The 19,765-nt window shown below is 35.8% G+C and overlaps 3 protein-coding genes across 3 annotated transcripts; all 3 read left to right on the top strand.

The window, feature by feature from the left end:
- Positions 1-482: 482 nt before the first annotated feature.
- LOC119628754 (uncharacterized) lies at positions 483-4,220 on the top strand. Its single transcript, XM_038012201.1, has 3 exons — positions 483-1,008; positions 1,624-2,313; positions 3,067-4,220. Exons 1-3 carry the CDS (start codon positions 483-485, stop codon positions 4,218-4,220), a joined length of 2,370 nt encoding a protein of 789 aa, XP_037868129.1.
- Positions 4,221-6,454: 2,234 nt separating this feature from the next.
- GSTe5 (glutathione S-transferase epsilon 5) lies at positions 6,455-12,094 on the top strand. The gene is made up of 5 exons (NM_001114992.1): positions 6,455-6,598; positions 7,150-7,208; positions 8,051-8,231; positions 9,239-9,429; positions 11,980-12,094. Exons 1-5 carry the CDS (start codon positions 6,455-6,457, stop codon positions 12,092-12,094), a joined length of 690 nt encoding a protein of 229 aa, NP_001108464.1.
- Positions 12,095-15,044: 2,950 nt separating this feature from the next.
- On the top strand, positions 15,045-19,341 carry GSTe4 (glutathione S-transferase epsilon 4). The gene is given in 5 exon segments (NM_001114988.1): positions 15,045-15,188; positions 16,033-16,091; positions 16,720-16,861; positions 18,811-19,001; positions 19,157-19,341. Coding segments are annotated over 5 exon segments (654 nt in total). The 3' UTR covers positions 19,275-19,341.
- Positions 19,342-19,765: the final 424 nt, after the last annotated feature.

The raw sequence follows: 19,765 nt of genomic DNA, 5'->3' as shown, positions 1-19,765 counted from the left end.
AATCCGGTTCCGGTGACAGAATAATATAGATGTGTACTCGTTTGCTCTTAAAATAATATCAAGTTTTACCTTAATACTCATATATGTCAAGTGTAAAAAGTCACAAATCAAGATAATAGAAGATACTTTATACAAAAATAAATCAAGAAAGTTTGTGAACAGTGTTAATGTGCAATCTAACAATGAGAAATGAAGAAATAACCTCTTGAGATTATTACTTTAATATTTTTATTTTGAGGGTATTTATTATGATAAATACAGAGTGAAGTAAGTCACAGTTTAAACCACAGACAATCTAACAATTTACATTCAAGCTAGGCAACTTAAAGAAATAATATCGATACATAAGAATTTAAGTGTTGCCACTTTATGAAATCGATAAGTTACTATACAGTCGGGGTTGACAGATCTACTCTAAAATTATACCAGAATCATCTTAAAACTATTTACTAAAAACGTTAAATAAAAATTTTCACTGAAAAATGGATAATCAAATGCAAAAATTATTAGAAAAAATTCAAGAGCAAATGAAACAGCAGACTATCACTATAACAGAAGCTGTAACCAAAAATGTTGTGCAACAAATTAATGAGCGATTTAAAAAGATAGATGACGAAAACAAACAACTTAAAAATTCAGTCAAAGAACTTAAGGAGAAAATTAAAGGTCTGGAAATGGCTAAAAAGAAAACTAACATACTACTCTTTGGAATAAAGGAAGACAAACAAGAAGAGTTAAGTTTGGTAAAATACATATCGGAAAAACTTAATTGTCATCTTGGATTAAACATACAAGAGCACGAAATTATGAATACCTATAGAATTGGAAAGATAAAAAATACGCCTCGACCTATTTTAATATCCCTTGTATCGTACTGGAGAAAAATGGAAATAATGAGATCGAAACATAAGCTACCCCAGGGTATTTATGTGAAGGAAGATTATACTAAAGAAATATTAGAAGCACGCAAAACATTACAACCAAAACTTGAAGAGGAACGAAGGAAGGGTAACATAGCATACTTAAAATTAGATAAACTAATAATCAAGAGCCAAACGGATGCTAATCGAGAAAAAAGGAAAAGAGACCCACCTTCTCCGCCCAATATCAGCACACCACAAAAAGAAAATGAATTGTACGTAGCTCCGAAAAAAGTAAACACAACTAATGCGTACGAATACATGGCACGCGTAAAATCAAACTCATTAAGAGAGAAAACAAATGTATAGCAATCACCGTACACTCGAAACCGGAATAATAACAATCATTTTAATACAAACCTGCAAAAAACAACCAAGAAAAACACTCCCCCAAGCCGGCTGGTCCCCGTGGGGGAAAATGACCATAACCCTCCAGTAAACAAAACACTACCTCAAAAATCACTACAAATTGGAACATTTAACGTAAGATCGTTAGCATCCACAACAAGATATATAGAACTAGTATACTCACTAGAAAAAATAAAAATTGATATATTAGGCTTAGCTGAAGTTAGACGAATGGGCAGTGGCATCGAAGAGCATCAAGACTTTATATTCTGCTTCAAAGGAGAAACACCTGGCCTGCATGGAGTAGGATTTTTGATAAAAAAAGAATACAAAAACAATATATTAAGCTTTTCAGGCTTATCTGAAAGAGTTGCAATACTTCAACTTGAGTTCAACAAAAAGATAATATCAATAATTCAAGTGTATGCACCAACTGAAAAGGCTTCTAAAGAAGAAATGGAAAAATTTTACGAATCACTGCAAGAAGCGCAAGCGCAGACTAGCGGAGATGTACTGTTAATGGGAGACTTCAATGCCAAAGTAGGGATAGCTAAAACAAAAGAAGATAAGATTCTAGGTAAATTTGGTTATGGAAAAAGAAACGAAAGAGGTGAAAAGCTCATAGAATTTGCCTTCGAACACAAACTGTCGATTATGAATACGTATTTTAAAATGAGACAAAATCGAAAATGGACTTGGAAATCACCAAATGGAAAAGTAAAGAATGAATTAGACTATATCCTATCAAACCAGCCCAAAAGTATAAGGAAAATAGAAGTACTGCACGGCTTAGGGTATAGTTCCGATCACAGACTGGTTAGAGCAACTTATTCTTTACAAAATACTAAAAAATGTAGGATATCGTTCAAATCATCCCCAAATATATTCAAAACTGAAAAAGAAATAATGATGTACACTAGAAATTTAGAAAACAACATAAAAGAACTTGAACCTTTTGAAGACGACGATGTCCAGACCCTATACAACAAAATAGAACACGTCATTAAAAAAAGCATATCAACAAACGAACACAAAGAGGAACAAAGTAATTCAAACAAAATTCTTACACAATCAACAATAAAACTAATGACCAGACGCTCGACACTATTGAAAATAAAACAAAAAACTTCGGAAATGAAGGCAGAGCTAAGTATGCTATTCAAAAAAACTAATAAAGCCGTTAAACAAGACTATGCAAACTACAGAAAACAGATAATAGAAACAAACATAAAACAGTACAGGAGCACAAAAAGAGCATATAGACAATTAAATACTCACAAAAGTTGGATACAAAATTTAAAGTCGAGAAGTACAAGACCTAACACTAGAAAAGATATTATAGATAGTGCTACAGAGTTCTACAAAGCGCTATATAATAGCAAGTATAAAACTAGTATAAGTAAAAGTAAACATTTCATAGAGTGTAAAGACGTAAAAGACGAGCCTGTAGAGATCAACACGAAGGAAGTAATAAAGCATATTAAAAAATTAAAGTCAGAAAAAAGCCCAGGGCCAGACGGTATATCCAATGAAGCTTTAATATTTGGGACTACTTTACTAGCGCGTTCACTTTCATGCTTGTTTACCAAAATTCTAAGCACAGGATTAATACCAGAACAGTGGAAGAAAGCAGATATCATTTTGATATATAAAAAAGGTGACCCTCGAGATATAGGCAACTACCGACCAATTAGCCTTCTCCAGAGCATATATAAACTTTTTACCTCTATACTATTAAGCAGAATCAGTAGCAAAATCGAAAACCTACAACCAAAAGAACAAGCGGGGTTCCGGTCAGGCTTTTCAACATTAGACCATATTCATGTAATGGAGCAAATAATAGAAAAGTACAAGGAGTTCAACAGACCAATATATATAGGTTTTATCGATTACGCTAAGGCGATACGATTTGATACGATCTCACATGACGCCATCTGGGAGGCACTGGACAAATGTCAGGTCCACGACAAGTACAAAAATGTCTTGAAGAACATTTACGACAAGAGCACCAGTTGTGTGAAACTAGAGAACCGAGGACCTGAAATACCTATTCTAAGAGGAGTGAGACAAGGAGACCCACTTTCCCCGAAGATCTTTATAGCAGTGCTGCATAACATTTTTGAGGAGCTGAAATGGAAAAACGAAGGCCTTAAAATATGTAACCAATACTTGAGTCACCTCAGATTTGCAGATGATATAGTCCTCTTAGCTGATAACAGTAGAAAACTTGAAAAAATGATAAACCAATTGAATGTACAAAGTAAAAGAGTAGGCCTATTAATGAATAAAGACAAAACAAAAGTAATGACAAACAGCGTCAAACATCCAATAAAACTTGAAGGAAAAACATTAGAATTCGTAAACAAATACATATATCTAGGAAAAGAAATATCATTTGAAGACAGAAGCGAAGAAGAAGAGGTACAACGTAGAATAAATATGAGTTGGAAAAAATATTGGTCACTCAAAGAGATAATGAAAGGAGACTATCCACTCCACCTGAAGAAAACAGTTATGGATACATGCATCTTACCAACTCTCACATATGGTTGCCAATCGTGGACTTTCAACACCACCATAAAAACAAAAATGGTTAATTGCCAGAAAGCTATGGAAAGAAGCATTCTAAAAATAAAAATAAAAGATAAAGTAAGAAGTGAATTTATACGAAAAAAGACAAAATTAATTGATGTCCTAAACTTCAGTAAAAGATTAAAGTGGCGATGGGCTGGCCACGTAGCACGCTACAGTGACAAACGATGGACAATTGAAGTGACAAAATGGAAAGGGCCTAATGGGAAAAGAAGGAAAGGACGACCTATGAAACGATGGAGTGATGATATCATAGTCACCGCTGGGAAGGAGTGGATGAGGCAGGCTCGGAACAGAGAAAATTGGATTAAGCTGGAGGAGGCCTATACCCAAATAGGGGTTCCTGTCGAGGAAAATTGAACGGCAATGTAATTGGATCTGAATGTGGGAGTTATATATGGTTGAGAATATTTACATGTAATATTTAGGTGATGGGAAATAAAAGGCTTATTATTATTATTATTATTATTATTATTATTATAACATTAAAAAAAAACAGTAACAATATTTATCTATAGCGATAAAATACCACATCCAAGTATTTTACTAGATCACCAATGATAATGTTTTGTAACATTCGATACTGGTTAAGACGTCGCCTACAAACAAGTTGTTGAGTCTCTACCGTGTGGTCGTGTTACAAAGTGAAAGGTGAGTGAAGTAGAAAGAAGAATATTATAGTATTTTTTCTTTATTTCTTTGTAAATCTTTTTTGCGAAAAAATCGGCCTATCGATTTTTATAGTTAAAGCCTCTCCTCGTGAGGGAAATCGCGACAAATTTGTTGTTTCAAGCTCATCTTATTTGTGTGTTTGCAATCTGAACGAGAAGCTACAACCTGTGTGCGGGAAAGCTAATTTGCCTTGGGTCATGTTATTCCCTCACCGTTAATGTCTTTTTACAAATGTGTTCTACCTATGTACCGAGAGTCAAATTCTTTAGATGTGATGCAAACACGCTGATATTTATCAATATAGATAAAAAAAAGATAGAAATTTGGCATTCTGGATAATTAAAGAAGTCAATTTCATTGGAATAACGGTTAACCGATTCAAGAAGAAAAAACGAGGGCTTTAGTAGTTTGGACAAAAAATATGCTGACAAATGTTATCTATTCCTTCATTGCCACACAATTAAAGCGTATCGACAGTGGAAAGCGGAAACGTCCTAACTTGCATTTTAGGCTAAATCACTTTGTACCATATAATATTATATCACTACATAGTATAAAACAAAGTCGCGTTCTCTGTCCCTATATCCCTAGGTATGCTTAAATCTTTAAAACTACGCAACGGATTTTGATGCGGTTTTTTTTAATAGATAGAGTGATTGAAGAGGAATGTTTATATGTATAATAACATCCATTAAATATTGGAGAAATCGATAGTAAATTACAGTTTCCGAAGCGAAGCGAGGGCGGGTCGTTTAGTATATTATATAAGGCTCTGGTGTAAAGTTGAGTTTTTTAGGTTACGACAATTTCGCTTTCCTCCGTCGGTATGTATGTGTTGTGATATTAATGATATAAACTTGGATGCGCCAGTATTTCGCTCTGTCTCATTTCTTCAAGGGAACTTAAGTTCAGAAGATTATGCATTCATCTAACGCATCCCTCGTGAGCTCCATTAAACCTTTTATTTTTCAAACTTTTGTTTTTTACACACAACAAATATTTTCTTTTTCTTCATCTTGCCCTTGTTCCACATAATCTAGGGTCGGTGCAATATATCCTTTTATGACGCTGCAGTAGGATTTGGCATGAGTTTTGCAACGGGTCACCTGCCTGACATCAATACTCCTTGGGAATTCTATCCTTGTCATAAAATCGTAGCCAGAAGAAGTTCCTTAGTCGCTTTTAATGAAATCCCCGGTAAGACATAGGATCGGTCCAACTAAATCGGGAAACCGCCAATCTATATAACAAAGAACTGATATTGGAGGGTCTACCTTCGGTGACGGCAATAGAGTATTGTACAGGCTTCAGTGTCAATTTACAAAATACTCATAACACATATTATTATAATCACATTCATTTATTAAAAATTGTACTTAATTGTAATTAATTACTGGTGGGAGGACCTCTTGGGAGCTCACGGGTAGCTACTTACCACCAAACCACCACACTGCCTATTTTCAGCCGTGAAGCAGTAATGCGTTTCGCTTTGAAGGGTGGGGCAGCCGTTATAACTATACTGAGACCTTAGAACTCATATCTCAAGGCGGGTGGCGCATTTAAGTTGTAGATTTCTATGGGCTCCAGTAACCTTTTAACGCCAGGTGGGTGGTGAGCTCGTCTACCCATCTAAGCAATATGAACTTCTAATAATGTGAACCATCTAATAATGTGAACTTCTGCAGTAAGGCGCTCTAAAGATATTTTAGTTGGTCATTGAATATTTGAAGACCACCAGTCAATCATAAGTTTTACATTGATTTAAGCTATGCCCCAAGTTCACGCACTCCCATCGTGAGGCTATTTACACACCACACTATATTTGATGAAGAGTGCATACTCTGAAAATAAATTTGATTATAGAATATAAAAAATCTAAATATAAATAGCCGTCAAAACTTTTTGTTTCACAGAAACATAAAATGGTGCTTACTCTTTATAAGTTGGACGCCAGTCCGCCCGTGCGTTCCGTCTACATGGTGATTGAAGCTTTAAAGATAAGGGACGTGGAGTACGTCGATGTGAACCTGCTTGAAGGATCGCATTTGAAAGAGGAATTTCTAAAGGTACCACATGACAAAATCCATTCCGTATTCCAAGTAATAAACATTAAATTTTGGACTGTTATGATTGGAATAAATCAGATTTTACTTATCATTGCCTTGTCGATTTAGACTCTAATATTCTAGAGGTTAGAGACTCAACTCTAGTCAATATTTTTGCGAATACATTACAGTGTACATGTTTTCTCGTGTGTATTTTCGCTCAAAAGAAAATCTTAGCTTGAAGTCTTTGAACGCGATTGGATTCACTAACTTTTAATTATTATTTTTTTTATTATTTTTTATTGCTTAGATCGATGGACGAGCTCACAGCCCACCTGATGTTAAGTGGTTACTGGAGCCCATAGACATCTACAACGTAAATGCGCCACCCACTTGATTATGCTAATCTAATTAGCTTGCTAATCTAATGCTAACCTAATTAGCTTGGGTTATGGCTGCAATCGCCAAAGCATCTGGATTTATTGGCGCTGAAGCAATTACCAGTCCTCTATGAAGGTACACGGTACCTTTCCTATACTATATACTAATTTGGTTACGCTCATTTGTTCCAGATGAACCCGCAACATACAATTCCTTTGTTGAAAGACGACGATTTCTTGATTTGGGACAGGTAGCTATATTTTCATTCACATTTTTTCATGCATTTATAACCAAAGAAGTACGGCTATGAAATTAATGAAATGAAATGCGTTTATTTCAGGCAACTTAAGCCCATAAAATGTCACATACAATTACATAACATCTAAATCAAAATACAATAAAATTAAAATTATAATTTATCAGAATGACTAAAAACAAAAACAAACAAAAATGAAACCAAATAAAAATAATTAAAATTGTCAACTACTAATATAAAATTAAAATAAATAAAAGAACTAATACAATAAATAAGTAAATAATGTTAACTGAGTAACTGTCACCATACCAGTCACTTTGTTAGATTAACTATAATAATATGGTCTTCAGTTTTTATTTATTTTTTTACTAGCTGACCCAGCAGACTTCGCAGTGCCTCAATCGATAAATAAAAGACCTAAACATTTGTATAAAATAAACTTAAAACAAACAAAAGGAATGCATCCGACGCGGGACACATCAAAGGAAAAATAAAATTGTTATTTTTATTTAATTCCGAGTATTTTCATCTTTATCTATCTTTTAAACTTTCTCTGGACTTCCACAAATAATTCAAGGCCAAAATTACATGAGCAAATTACAAAGAGACATGAGCTCATATTATGACATGAAATGAGTTGACGAAGTACCGTTGTGAGGAGCTCATTTTAGAGCATGAAAGTGAGAGGATGAAATGGTCTCTGGAAACCCACTATTTCTTTAAAAGGTTTTAGTTAGGGCATATCAATTTCATCTAGGTGACGAAAGATGCAATGGTCTTTAATCTTTTCCTGATCTGCCAGAAAATGTCGATGATCGTTTTGATGACTTTTTCAGCCACGCTATATCCGGTTATTTGATCAGCGTATACGGAGCTGATGACTCTCTCTACCCAAACGAGCCCAAGAAAAGAGCGTTAATCGACCAGCGTTTGCACTTTGATAGCGGTATACTGTTTCCTGCTCTACGTGGTGTTGCCGTAATTATCTTCTTCAACTTATTATGTCTTGGACAGGATGTATTTTGGATTATTATGGATAGGATCTACGATAGGCAGTTGCTTGGATCTGTCCCTGGCATTGCTGACGTCCATGGGCGACGGTAACCACTCACCATCAAGTGGACCATATGCTCGTCTGCCTACAAGGGCAATAATTAAAAAAAGAAATGGTAGAAAAGCAGAGTTTTTAAGATTCGGTTTTCTTACTCGAATAAGAAAACATATAGTATTATAAGTACTGGTGAGTTGGATCTAATGACTCTTAATACAATAGCACTATTTAAAATATCAGGAATACTCGACTTTACCCAAGACTGTATACAAAGTATTCTTTGCAATGCAACAATAGATTTGGCGTTTGGTAATAGAACAATTTTTTGGCAATAACATTTCGAATTTGTTTTAGAATTTTAAAACATATAACATAATATATTGTCATATGTATATAAAGTTTAATAGTCCTTTTACACACGAACATTAGTAATTAAAAACATTATTCAATCCTTGGTTCGTCCGTTGGTAGGTAGTAACAAACTTTTTAGACAATTTTTTGGTCTTTTCATTATACAACTAAGGTGTCAATGAAATAAGTTATAGCAAAAAGAGGAAAAAACAAACGCTTTGCTTAAAATAAATAAACTACGCCATAAGACTCTTTAGCTAGAATATTCCTAAACTATTACTTTGAATGTTGAAAGAGCAATATTTTTTGGTGATCAAATCCATTTACGGTTTCTGTAGTGTTCTCCAAGGCTAATTTACTCACATCATTCTCCTCACCCCATAGACACAGTTCACTGAGTTTCTCAACAACGCGACCCACTGAGAAGTCAGTGGGTCGCGTTGCAACTCTCCGGCTTCAGCCCCGTTAGCTCACCTACAAACTTTAGGGTGAAGCTGAAATAGCCTCTCAAGGCTATGAGTATAGGTAGAAAAAAAAAAACTCCTCACAAAAGATTAGCGATGAAAACAGAGAGCATCGCAAAAGACTTGTTTTCTCAATGAGAACTTTATTCTCCTTCTAGGAATTGATTATCTTCCGCGGCGAGAAAGAAATACGACCAGAGAACTTGGCCAAGATCAAATCGGCCTATGACTTCACAGAGAAGATTCTCTCTTCAGATTGGATTGCCGGTGATGAGTTCTCCTTGGCCGACATTTGCTGCGTTACTTCCATCAGCACGTTGAACGAGATGGTTCCAATTGACGGAAGCTTGTAAGTTTTGCTCTTTAATATCAATTACATAATAATAAATACAATTTAATACAATTACATAACATCTAAATCAAAATACAATAAAATTAAAATTATAATTTATCAGAATGACTAAAAACAAAAACAAACAAAAATGAAACCAAATAAAAATAATTAAAATTGTCAACTACTAATATAAAATTAAAATAAATAAAAGAACTAATACAATAAATAAGTAAATAATGTTAACTGAGTAACTGTCACCATACCAGTCACTTTGTTAGATTAACTATAATAATATGGTCTTCAGTTTTTATTTATTTTTTTACTAGCTGACCCAGCAGACTTCGCAGTGCCTCAATCGATAAATAAAAGACCTAAACATTTGTATAAAATAAACTTAAAACAAACAAAAGGAATGCATCCGACGCGGGACACATCAAAGGAAAAATAAAATTGTTATTTTTATTTAATTCCGAGTATTTTCATCTTTATCTATCTTTTAAACTTTCTCTGGACTTCCACAAATAATTCAAGGCCAAAATTACATGAGCAAATTACAAAGAGACATGAGCTCATATTATGACATGAAATGAGTTGACGAAGTACCGTTGTGAGGAGCTCATTTTAGAGCATGAAAGTGAGAGGATGAAATGGTCTCTGGAAACCCACTATTTCTTTAAAAGGTTTTAGTTAGGGCATATCAATTTCATCTAGGTGACGAAAGATGCAATGGTCTTTAATCTTTTCCTGATCTGCCAGAAAATGTCGATGATCGTTTTGATGACTTTTTCAGCCACGCTATATCCGGTTATTTGATCAGCGTATACGGAGCTGATGACTCTCTCTACCCAAACGAGCCCAAGAAAAGAGCGTTAATCGACCAGCGTTTGCACTTTGATAGCGGTATACTGTTTCCTGCTCTACGTGGTGTTGCCGTAATTATCTTCTTCAACTTATTATGTCTTGGACAGGATGTATTTTGGATTATTATGGATAGGATCTACGATAGGCAGTTGCTTGGATCTGTCCCTGGCATTGCTGACGTCCATGGGCGACGGTAACCACTCACCATCAAGTGGACCATATGCTCGTCTGCCTACAAGGGCAATAATTAAAAAAAGAAATGGTAGAAAAGCAGAGTTTTTAAGATTCGGTTTTCTTACTCGAATAAGAAAACATATAGTATTATAAGTACTGGTGAGTTGGATCTAATGACTCTTAATACAATAGCACTATTTAAAATATCAGGAATACTCGACTTTACCCAAGACTGTATACAAAGTATTCTTTGCAATGCAACAATAGATTTGGCGTTTGGTAATAGAACAATTTTTTGGCAATAACATTTCGAATTTGTTTTAGAATTTTAAAACATATAACATAATATATTGTCATATGTATATAAAGTTTAATAGTCCTTTTACACACGAACATTAGTAATTAAAAACATTATTCAATCCTTGGTTCGTCCGTTGGTAGGTAGTAACAAACTTTTTAGACAATTTTTTGGTCTTTTCATTATACAACTAAGGTGTCAATGAAATAAGTTATAGCAAAAAGAGGAAAAAACAAACGCTTTGCTTAAAATAAATAAACTACGCCATAAGACTCTTTAGCTAGAATATTCCTAAACTATTACTTTGAATGTTGAAAGAGCAATATTTTTTGGTGATCAAATCCATTTACGGTTTCTGTAGTGTTCTCCAAGGCTAATTTACTCACATCATTCTCCTCACCCCATAGACACAGTTCACTGAGTTTCTCAACAACGCGACCCACTGAGAAGTCAGTGGGTCGCGTTGCAACTCTCCGGCTTCAGCCCCGTTAGCTCACCTACAAACTTTAGGGTGAAGCTGAAATAGCCTCTCAAGGCTATGAGTATAGGTAGAAAAAAAAAAACTCCTCACAAAAGATTAGCGATGAAAACAGAGAGCATCGCAAAAGACTTGTTTTCTCAATGAGAACTTTATTCTCCTTCTAGGAATTGATTATCTTCCGCGGCGAGAAAGAAATACGACCAGAGAACTTGGCCAAGATCAAATCGGCCTATGACTTCACAGAGAAGATTCTCTCTTCAGATTGGATTGCCGGTGATGAGTTCTCCTTGGCCGACATTTGCTGCGTTACTTCCATCAGCACGTTGAACGAGATGGTTCCAATTGACGGAAGCTTGTAAGTTTTGCTCTTTAATATCAACTATATTCGATACTTATTATGGCTCACACACTGGTATCTATAGCCTCCAGTAACTAATTATCACTTCTGGTGGTTACTGCTACTATTTACTGGTGGCAGGACTTCTTGTGAGTCCGCACGGGTAGGTACCGTCACCCTGCCTATTTCTGTTGTAAAGCAGTAATGCGTTTCGCTTTGAAGGGTGGGGCAGCCGTTGTAACAATACTGCGACCTTAGTACTTATATCTCAAGGCGGGTGGTGCATTTACGTTGTAGATGTCTATGGGCTCCAGTAACCACTTAACACCAGGTGGGATGTGTACTCGTCCATCCATCTAAGTAATAAAAAAAGTCTCTTTGATTACAGTAACGGTTTTTTCTTTTCATTTTCAGATATCCTAAATTAGCTTCGTGGTTAGACCGTTCCTCTCAACTGCCGATCTACAAAAAAGCCAACGAGCCAGGACTTCTGCAATTCCGAGAGATATTCAAAAATAAAACCTCCTAAATTATCAAGTGGATCGTTTTATTTTTTGGTTTTCTTGTACAGACATTAAAATTTGGTCTTTTACAAGTACGGGCAAAAATACAATTAAACATTAGGAACATTCCTGCGAAACATAAAATTCAGTTGGTTCTTTTACTCTCTCCTCTTTTTTTCAGTTAGTCTATACTCGTATATGTAATAAATTATTAAATATGTTTTTTTTAACTGCCTATATAGGTAGGTGAACGTCCTTATCGCACATCGGTTGTTAAGTAGTTAGCGGAGCTCAGAGGCATCGATGAAGTAAATATCCACTAACCTGCCTATTTCCCCTGTGAAGCGGTGTTGGGTTTCGGTTTGAAGGGTGGGACAGCCGTTGTACTGTAAAAGTTGAGACTCAGAACTCATGTTTCAAGGTGGGTGGCGGTATTTACGTTTCTAACGTCTATGGGCTCCCTAAGCACTTAAAAGCAGATGGGCCGTAAGTTCGTCCAACCATCTAAGCAATAAAAAAAATACACAAAGCTCTCGAGCTGTTTCAACAAAAATGTATATTCTAGATAATTTTGTAGACGGTCACAGCGTAGCTTGGCTGTATCTCTCTAGTAATCTCAAGGTAAATAATAATAGAAACAGGTTTAAAATATTATAAGCATTCAAAACAACATCATTAATATTCCGTTTTGAGCACGAGAACCGGTATTTTCTGTCTCTCAATATTTCTTAAGGTGTATTTCAATGAAGAATAGAAATTATAAACTATAGCTAGCGATTACTTATACCCATGATTGCATCCAGCAGAAAGATGACTTTGCAGAGTCAGAATACGCTTTATGATCAGTACACCGGCTAGCAGACAAAATGCTATGCAAATTTCCGTGTTCTACCGGCAAAATGTTCAAACAAACGCGCGGGTGAAATGACGGGAGATTTAAGTGGAGTATTTCAGCGTAACGTTAACTAGTAAGTGAAGCTCACGGGGCTCAAACCTGACGACGTTGCTAAGACGAACCCTAGCAAGAGCCGTGCTTCGCAGAATCTACCACCGGATCGGAAACGCGACCCACTGAGAAGATCCGGCGAGAAACTCAGTGGGCTGTGTTTGTGGGTTAATTTACTCGTCGAGCCCTTCGTCGCAAGCGACGGGTTCAACGAGGACGATGACCGGGCTATAGTTCTATGCCGTCCCAGACGAAAAAAAGTGTCCGGGAATTCTTTCAGATTTTTTTATAGGAAGTATCATTAGTGTCCCAGAGACTTTTCCAGTTTCACCAGGATAGAACAGGTGGGCGAGCACGGGCTTATCAGCCATTTTTTCCGACTAAAACTTAGCGATCTTCATACGTAGCGGTTATGCAATACTCCTTACCGATTACGTCCACTTTACGCTGACATTTCCATTCGTAATCAATTTGCTTTTATTTTAAACAGTCAGACCGTAACGAAAGAAGACAACAGTCTCGTAAGTTTTATAGTCTTTTTTGCGTGTGAATTTTGACACATTGTTTTAAAATATATCATAATTATGGTGATAATTTAAACCACGTTTCTGTAATTGATCCGAACTTTTATTTGGCGAAACAATAGTTATTGGCAAGGACGTTCTAAATTATAATTTGAATATCAAAAAGGAGCAGTCGTTGAAGAGACAAATATCATTTGCTATTTCTGAATAAAAGACGTGTTTGTCAGAATTTTATCTATATATTAATACGGTGAAGCAAAAACTTTTTAGAAAATTGCGCGTACAAGGAGTTTGAAATTTTCCACACTTATAGAGAATATAGAAGAGAAGTGTAGAATGCTAATTATTTTTAAAAATATGCATAAAATATATTATACATTAAATCAATAAAAAAAACAATACACACACTACCGTGTATTTGACACACGCGCATTTATACTCTTTTATTTATTGTTTAAGTCTGTGGTCAAATTGAAAATAGATTAATAATGTTTGTCATTAATAATATTAAGTCTAGAGTGTAGCCTTGGCGAAAGTGTGTGATTAAAGAACAATGATTATTATAGAAATGATAATTATAGAAATATGACAATATATCCATAATCATGTTCAAGTTTATAATTTAGAATTAATTATGGTCGAATTTCGAGCACTGGGCGACCACTAGTAATAGTAAAATAGTGATCCTATTAATACCAAAGAGGAAGAGGACGACCTGCATCTCCAACACATTACGCGAACCATCGGGACGATTTTCGACACTGCGAGACTGGAGGCATGGCTTCCACCGGCTCCAGCTTCCCTGACCGAGAGCTGGTCTATGGTTACCCAGCTCAGCTCTCGCCGGTAGTGCGCCGTCAGCCGTCGCGCGTATCAGCGGTGTTGACGTTGGGGATCGACGAGGTGGACCGCCTGTGCGAGGTGTACAGGACGACGGTGAGGGCACGTGGCATCGGGCAGGCAAAGGAGTTGCTTGAGCCGATCTACTTGCCTCGATCGAGCGTCACCCGTAGGGACGGCTCTACAGGCCGTTACCAGTTCGCCCTTGATTCCCCTAGCCTGCTGTCGTTCGTCTGGCCTTCGTCTCCCCTAAATATGTTTTCGCAAGGGGACGGCGCAGGTTGCTGAAAGCAGAGAACTCAAGTACGTCTCCCAGACGGAGTTTCAATTGGCTTTGCAAGCGATATGGGCAAAGTGCACGGTACCCGGTCCCGATAGGATCACGTGTCAAGCATGGGCACTCGCCCTCACGGGCGACGGCTTGACTCTTGTCCTCCGAGCTGTTAAGCAGGCGCCACCGGCCACCTGGCAGAGCCATAGAGGACTGAAGATGATACGGTTATAGAAAATCTTTTCTTTATCAGGGCGATAGGATAAGAAATAAGTAGGCCCCACAAGAGGTTTTATTTTTAATTGTATAACATTATGATGCTCAACACTAAAAACTGATCTTCGAAATCGCAATTACCACTAATTTTAATATTTTTACCAATCCAGGTTCCGACTATGGTGTTCATCCTGTACAAAAAGGACACAAGTCCTCCTTGCAGATCAGTTCAGATGGTACTTCACGAGCTCGGAATTTATGACGTGGAACTCATTGAAGTGAATCTGCCAGAAAGGGACCATCTGAAAGAAGAATTTCTGAGGGCTAGTAGCAAAACTAGTGTTATGTCAACCATTGCTAATATAATAAAAAAAGAACTAAGCTATAGAAGTGACCTGTCTAATCTTCATCGTATTTTGTCCCTTTCTATCCTATTGAAAGCTGATCGTCATTGAAGAAGACAAAGCACAGTGAATCCATTCTTCCGCTTCGCGTAATTTATTGACGATGACGTCGTAAGCGGTTGCCGTAGCCCAGAGTTAACTATTTTAAATGGTATTCCGAATCTGGACGTAATTTTAATGTCTCATATATTGGAGTTGCTATCAATATATAGAAACTTTCTATATCTATATATAGAAACTCCTTATCAAAAGAAAAGTAGAAAGAAAGAAAGAAAAGTAAAAAAAGTCTGTTCGTTTCGTGAAGTACTCGTAAAACAAAAAGAACAAAACTGTGATTTGATATAAAAAAATCTAAAACATCCACGTAACTAATTCTAATTTATAAAAGTGTGTTAGTATATTCTTTCGTAACTGTCTGCACTCTGCGATTTAAAGATTGGATTCTGCTACCAAGAACTTTAAATTATATCATCATAAGCATGTTTCCGGGAGACTATCATTGGTACCGGTGAATATGAAACATTTAAGTAATTTTCCTTAACGTTAAAAAAAGTACATAGACTGTGTGAAATGGGATATGCGAAAGAAACGTATGAGTTCAGAGATGACGTATATTGAGTTGAATGGAAAAGGACATGGTGCGACGACCTCGCATAGCGTGATGAAAGCAAGAAGAAGAACTACAAAAAGCCAAACCCTAAAAGTCGTAAAATTAATGGAACTTTACTTATTTACGGAAATACAATTGCAAATTTTATTACAGATGAATCCGCAACACACTGTTCCCACGTTAATAGACGGAGATTTCATAATATGGGACAGGTAAGTCACGGCATGTACAAATGAAAATCTTTGTTGCGATAGCCATCATAGACAGAGTTTGTGGGTGAACAACAAAATGAAGATCTACCAAGCGGGTGAAATTGCCAGGTAGATCAATAGCTTTAATGCTGTTTGTTATTCGAAACTTGTTCGAAACTTGTAAATAAGCAAGGTTATCTGTCAAAAATCTTGTGTTCTATAAAGATAGACGATAGACATTATTGTCTGTCTATCGACAAAATTTGTATTATATACGGTTCATGGAAGGCACTCTCTATGATGATATGATAAAGGTGGTTCAGTATCTTCATAATATTTATAGCTTCCTTGGTGTTAACACCCCTAATTTTTGTACCACTCTTCCTACCTGTCAATTTCTGGTCGCAGTTAATATATTTATATTAATTAAAGTGTTAGTGTACCATTCTGTATAAGTGTTACTGGTACATGACAAGAGGCATTTGAGGCCGTTGAAGACTATGAAATTCGACCTACTATAACACGTGGCCCACTATAACACGGAACCTACCACAGCACTTGACCTACTATAACACGCGACCTACTATAACGCGTGACCTACCTACAGCAAGGCCTAGTACCTATTGAAACGTTTTGATATTTATTTCAGCCACGCCATAGTCACATATTTGGTGAACAGATATGCTAAAAATGACACATTATATCCTAAAGAGCCTAAACAAAGAGCCATTGTTGATCAGAGGTTACATTTTGATACCGGAGTGCTCTTCGCCATATTACGAGCCACTGCTGTAAGTAAGCAAAAATTGAAATACAATCGAACCTTCAGGATTGAGCGATTATGGTTAGATACTATATCACACTAAATTTGGAGCTTCTAAATTATTTAATGCCAATGCGGCCGCGCACTATGAAAGACAAATTTAAAAGGCATTTATTTATTAATAATATTAAATTTTTTCACTTGTAATTTAATAATTGTTATAATTGTTACAATGTAATTTAATTCTAAATTTACCACATACGCATCCTTTTTTTCGATCATTTTTAGTTTTTTTTTATAGCTTAGATGTGTGGACGACCTCACCACAGCTCACCTGGTGTCTAGTGGTTACTGGAGCCCATAGACATCTACAGCGTAAATGCGCCACCCACCTTGAGATATAAGTTGTAAGCTCTCAAGTATAGTTACAGCGGCTGCCCCACCCTTTAAACCGAAATGCATTACTGCTTCACGGCAGAAATAGACAGCGCGCGGACTCACACGACGTCCTACCACCAGTAAAACTTAGAAACCTGTGACTTAATCTGTACCCTCAGCTTAATTACACCAATATATATAAGCAAAGCTGACAGATTGCCACGAATAGCAAGGACATAAGCTCAGCTGATATTGTTGAAAATAAATAAAAAAGCTGTAACAGGAGAAGAACGCTTCCCGCTTATTACGAAAATATTTTCCCCAAAGCCTATGATAAAAGAAAATCTCCGAAGCCGTTGAGGGCTAAAGGATCAAGACACCAGGTGTACTTGTGTCAAGGAACGCCTGTGCTGGCGTTGAAATTTATTATTTACATCTACTGAATAGGTTTTCTTCAGTGGTATCTATCTATCTATCGTTCATATAAAATAACAAACTTTTAAAACTTGTTAAAGTTTAATTTCCTATAAGGGGCCATCCATAAAGTACGTCACACGAATTTTAGGACTTTTAAACCCCTCCCCCCCTCCTTGTCACAGGTTGTCACATTTTTATAACCCCCCCCTCCTGATGTGACGTCACACATTTTTTAAATTTATGTATGTATTTAAAAATAATCGAGAGAAAACAGCTATTTTCATTTTTTACTTATTTTTATTAAATAATAATCTAATAAAATCAACATAAAGTCCAACATTTCATAAAACCGAAAAAACAAACGACTAGTTAGAAAATAATAAACGATTAATTATATTAATTAAAGATAAAAAACTTAATTATCGAGTGTCCATGGACTTTGGATCCACTCTTTTATATCAGCTATTACTGGTAAATCAGGCACTTCATTTTCGTTCTGAATTTGAACGTCAGGAACATCCTTAGTGTCGACATCATTCTCTTCCATCCATAAAGCATCGTCATCATTCATTAAACAGAGAATTTCTCGGGCACGTCTAGCCGCAATTCTTTGAGGACGAATTTTCGCTATAGGTAACATTTCTTGTTTTTTTTGCGATTGTTTGTGTTGATTAGCGGCTTTATATGAGGAAAAATATAAACTCTAGCTCCGCTCTAGAAGTTAAATGACGTTGCATGAAAGATTATCGCATAGCGAGAATGCTAAATTATTAATAAATATAGATCAAGTTTGTAAATTTTTAAAATTTTTAATTCACATACAAACTTTGCGTTTTAGTATTTTAAATTTTAACATGTGACGTCACAAAAGTATTGACCCCCCCATGCCCCTTGTCACACGATGTCACACTTCGGTGATACCCTCCCTCGCCATTAACGTGTGACGTACTTTATGGATGGCCTCTAATTATTAAATCATCTAATCAGAGCTTTTTTTTAAAGTCTAATTGAAAGACCTCAACTTTTTCAAATCAAATCCACATTCACACGTTACGAAATATGAATCTATCCAAAATTTAATCCTAAGCTGACAAATTTTGCCATTAGTTTGCATTACGACATTTATTCCTTGTTCGAATTCAAATTATTAATCCGAAATTCACGAATAATTTCTATTTAAAGGAACCGGTATTATACAACAATGAAAAGAGCTTTAAACAAGAAAATCTAGAGAAAATGGAGGCAGCCTACGAATTCGTTGAAAAATTCCTGACTTCCGATTGGCTAGCCGGAGACCAAGTTACATTAGCCGATATCTGCTGTGTATCTACAATCAGTTCCATGAACGTAATTGTCCCTATTGACAAAAAGAAGTGAGTCTTTATACCTAAAAGATCTCTCAAATTAGATACTTAAGCATTGATGAAAACAACTCAGGCCAATTACCGATTTTTTGGCAGTTATCAAAAAGGCTAATAATGAAACTTTATTTTACCATTAATGCTAAAAAATATTGTTTTCTGTCTAGGTACCCAAAAATAATTTCATGGCTACAGCGCTGTTCCGAACAAGAATTTTACAAGAAAGCCAACGAACCAGGCTTGAAGAAATTCATAGAAATGTTCAAAAATAAAATCGGCAACTAAGTATATTACAAATGCAAGTTCAATTTTGTAGTATTATACTCAAATATAATTTTTAATCAAATCCGAATACTATTTTATTCTTTAATTCTGTAAATATTATGTGAAATATCCTGTAATAGTTACTCGCATACATTAAAATTTGCAAACTATAATTAACACACTGATTTCTAGTCGTTTTTGTGGTGGCTTCGAGATGAACCTTTTTTTCCCCAGGATGCGATTCAAGTTGATTTATTTATCTATGAGCTCCCGTAGCCATAATCTACTAGATAGATCACAAAATAGTTCTCATCCGCACGAGAACAGGAAATATTTAAGGGTTCCCTTGTAATTAAATTTCTTTTGTAAAGCCGGAACTTTGAACGTAACGCTTCGAATATCTCGCAATTAACTATAGTGCCAGGAAAGACTGTGGGCGTTAACATTTTTCAAGATTATTTTTAAGTCGTCCCTTTGTTTCATAAAATATCTTGCTTCGTGAAAAAGTTTAT

Source organism: Bombyx mori, chromosome 7 (assembly GCF_030269925.1).
Source record: "Bombyx mori chromosome 7, ASM3026992v2".
Lineage (NCBI taxonomy): Eukaryota > Metazoa > Arthropoda > Insecta > Lepidoptera > Bombycidae > Bombyx > Bombyx mori.
This window is presented reverse-complemented; position numbering and strand designations above follow the sequence as displayed.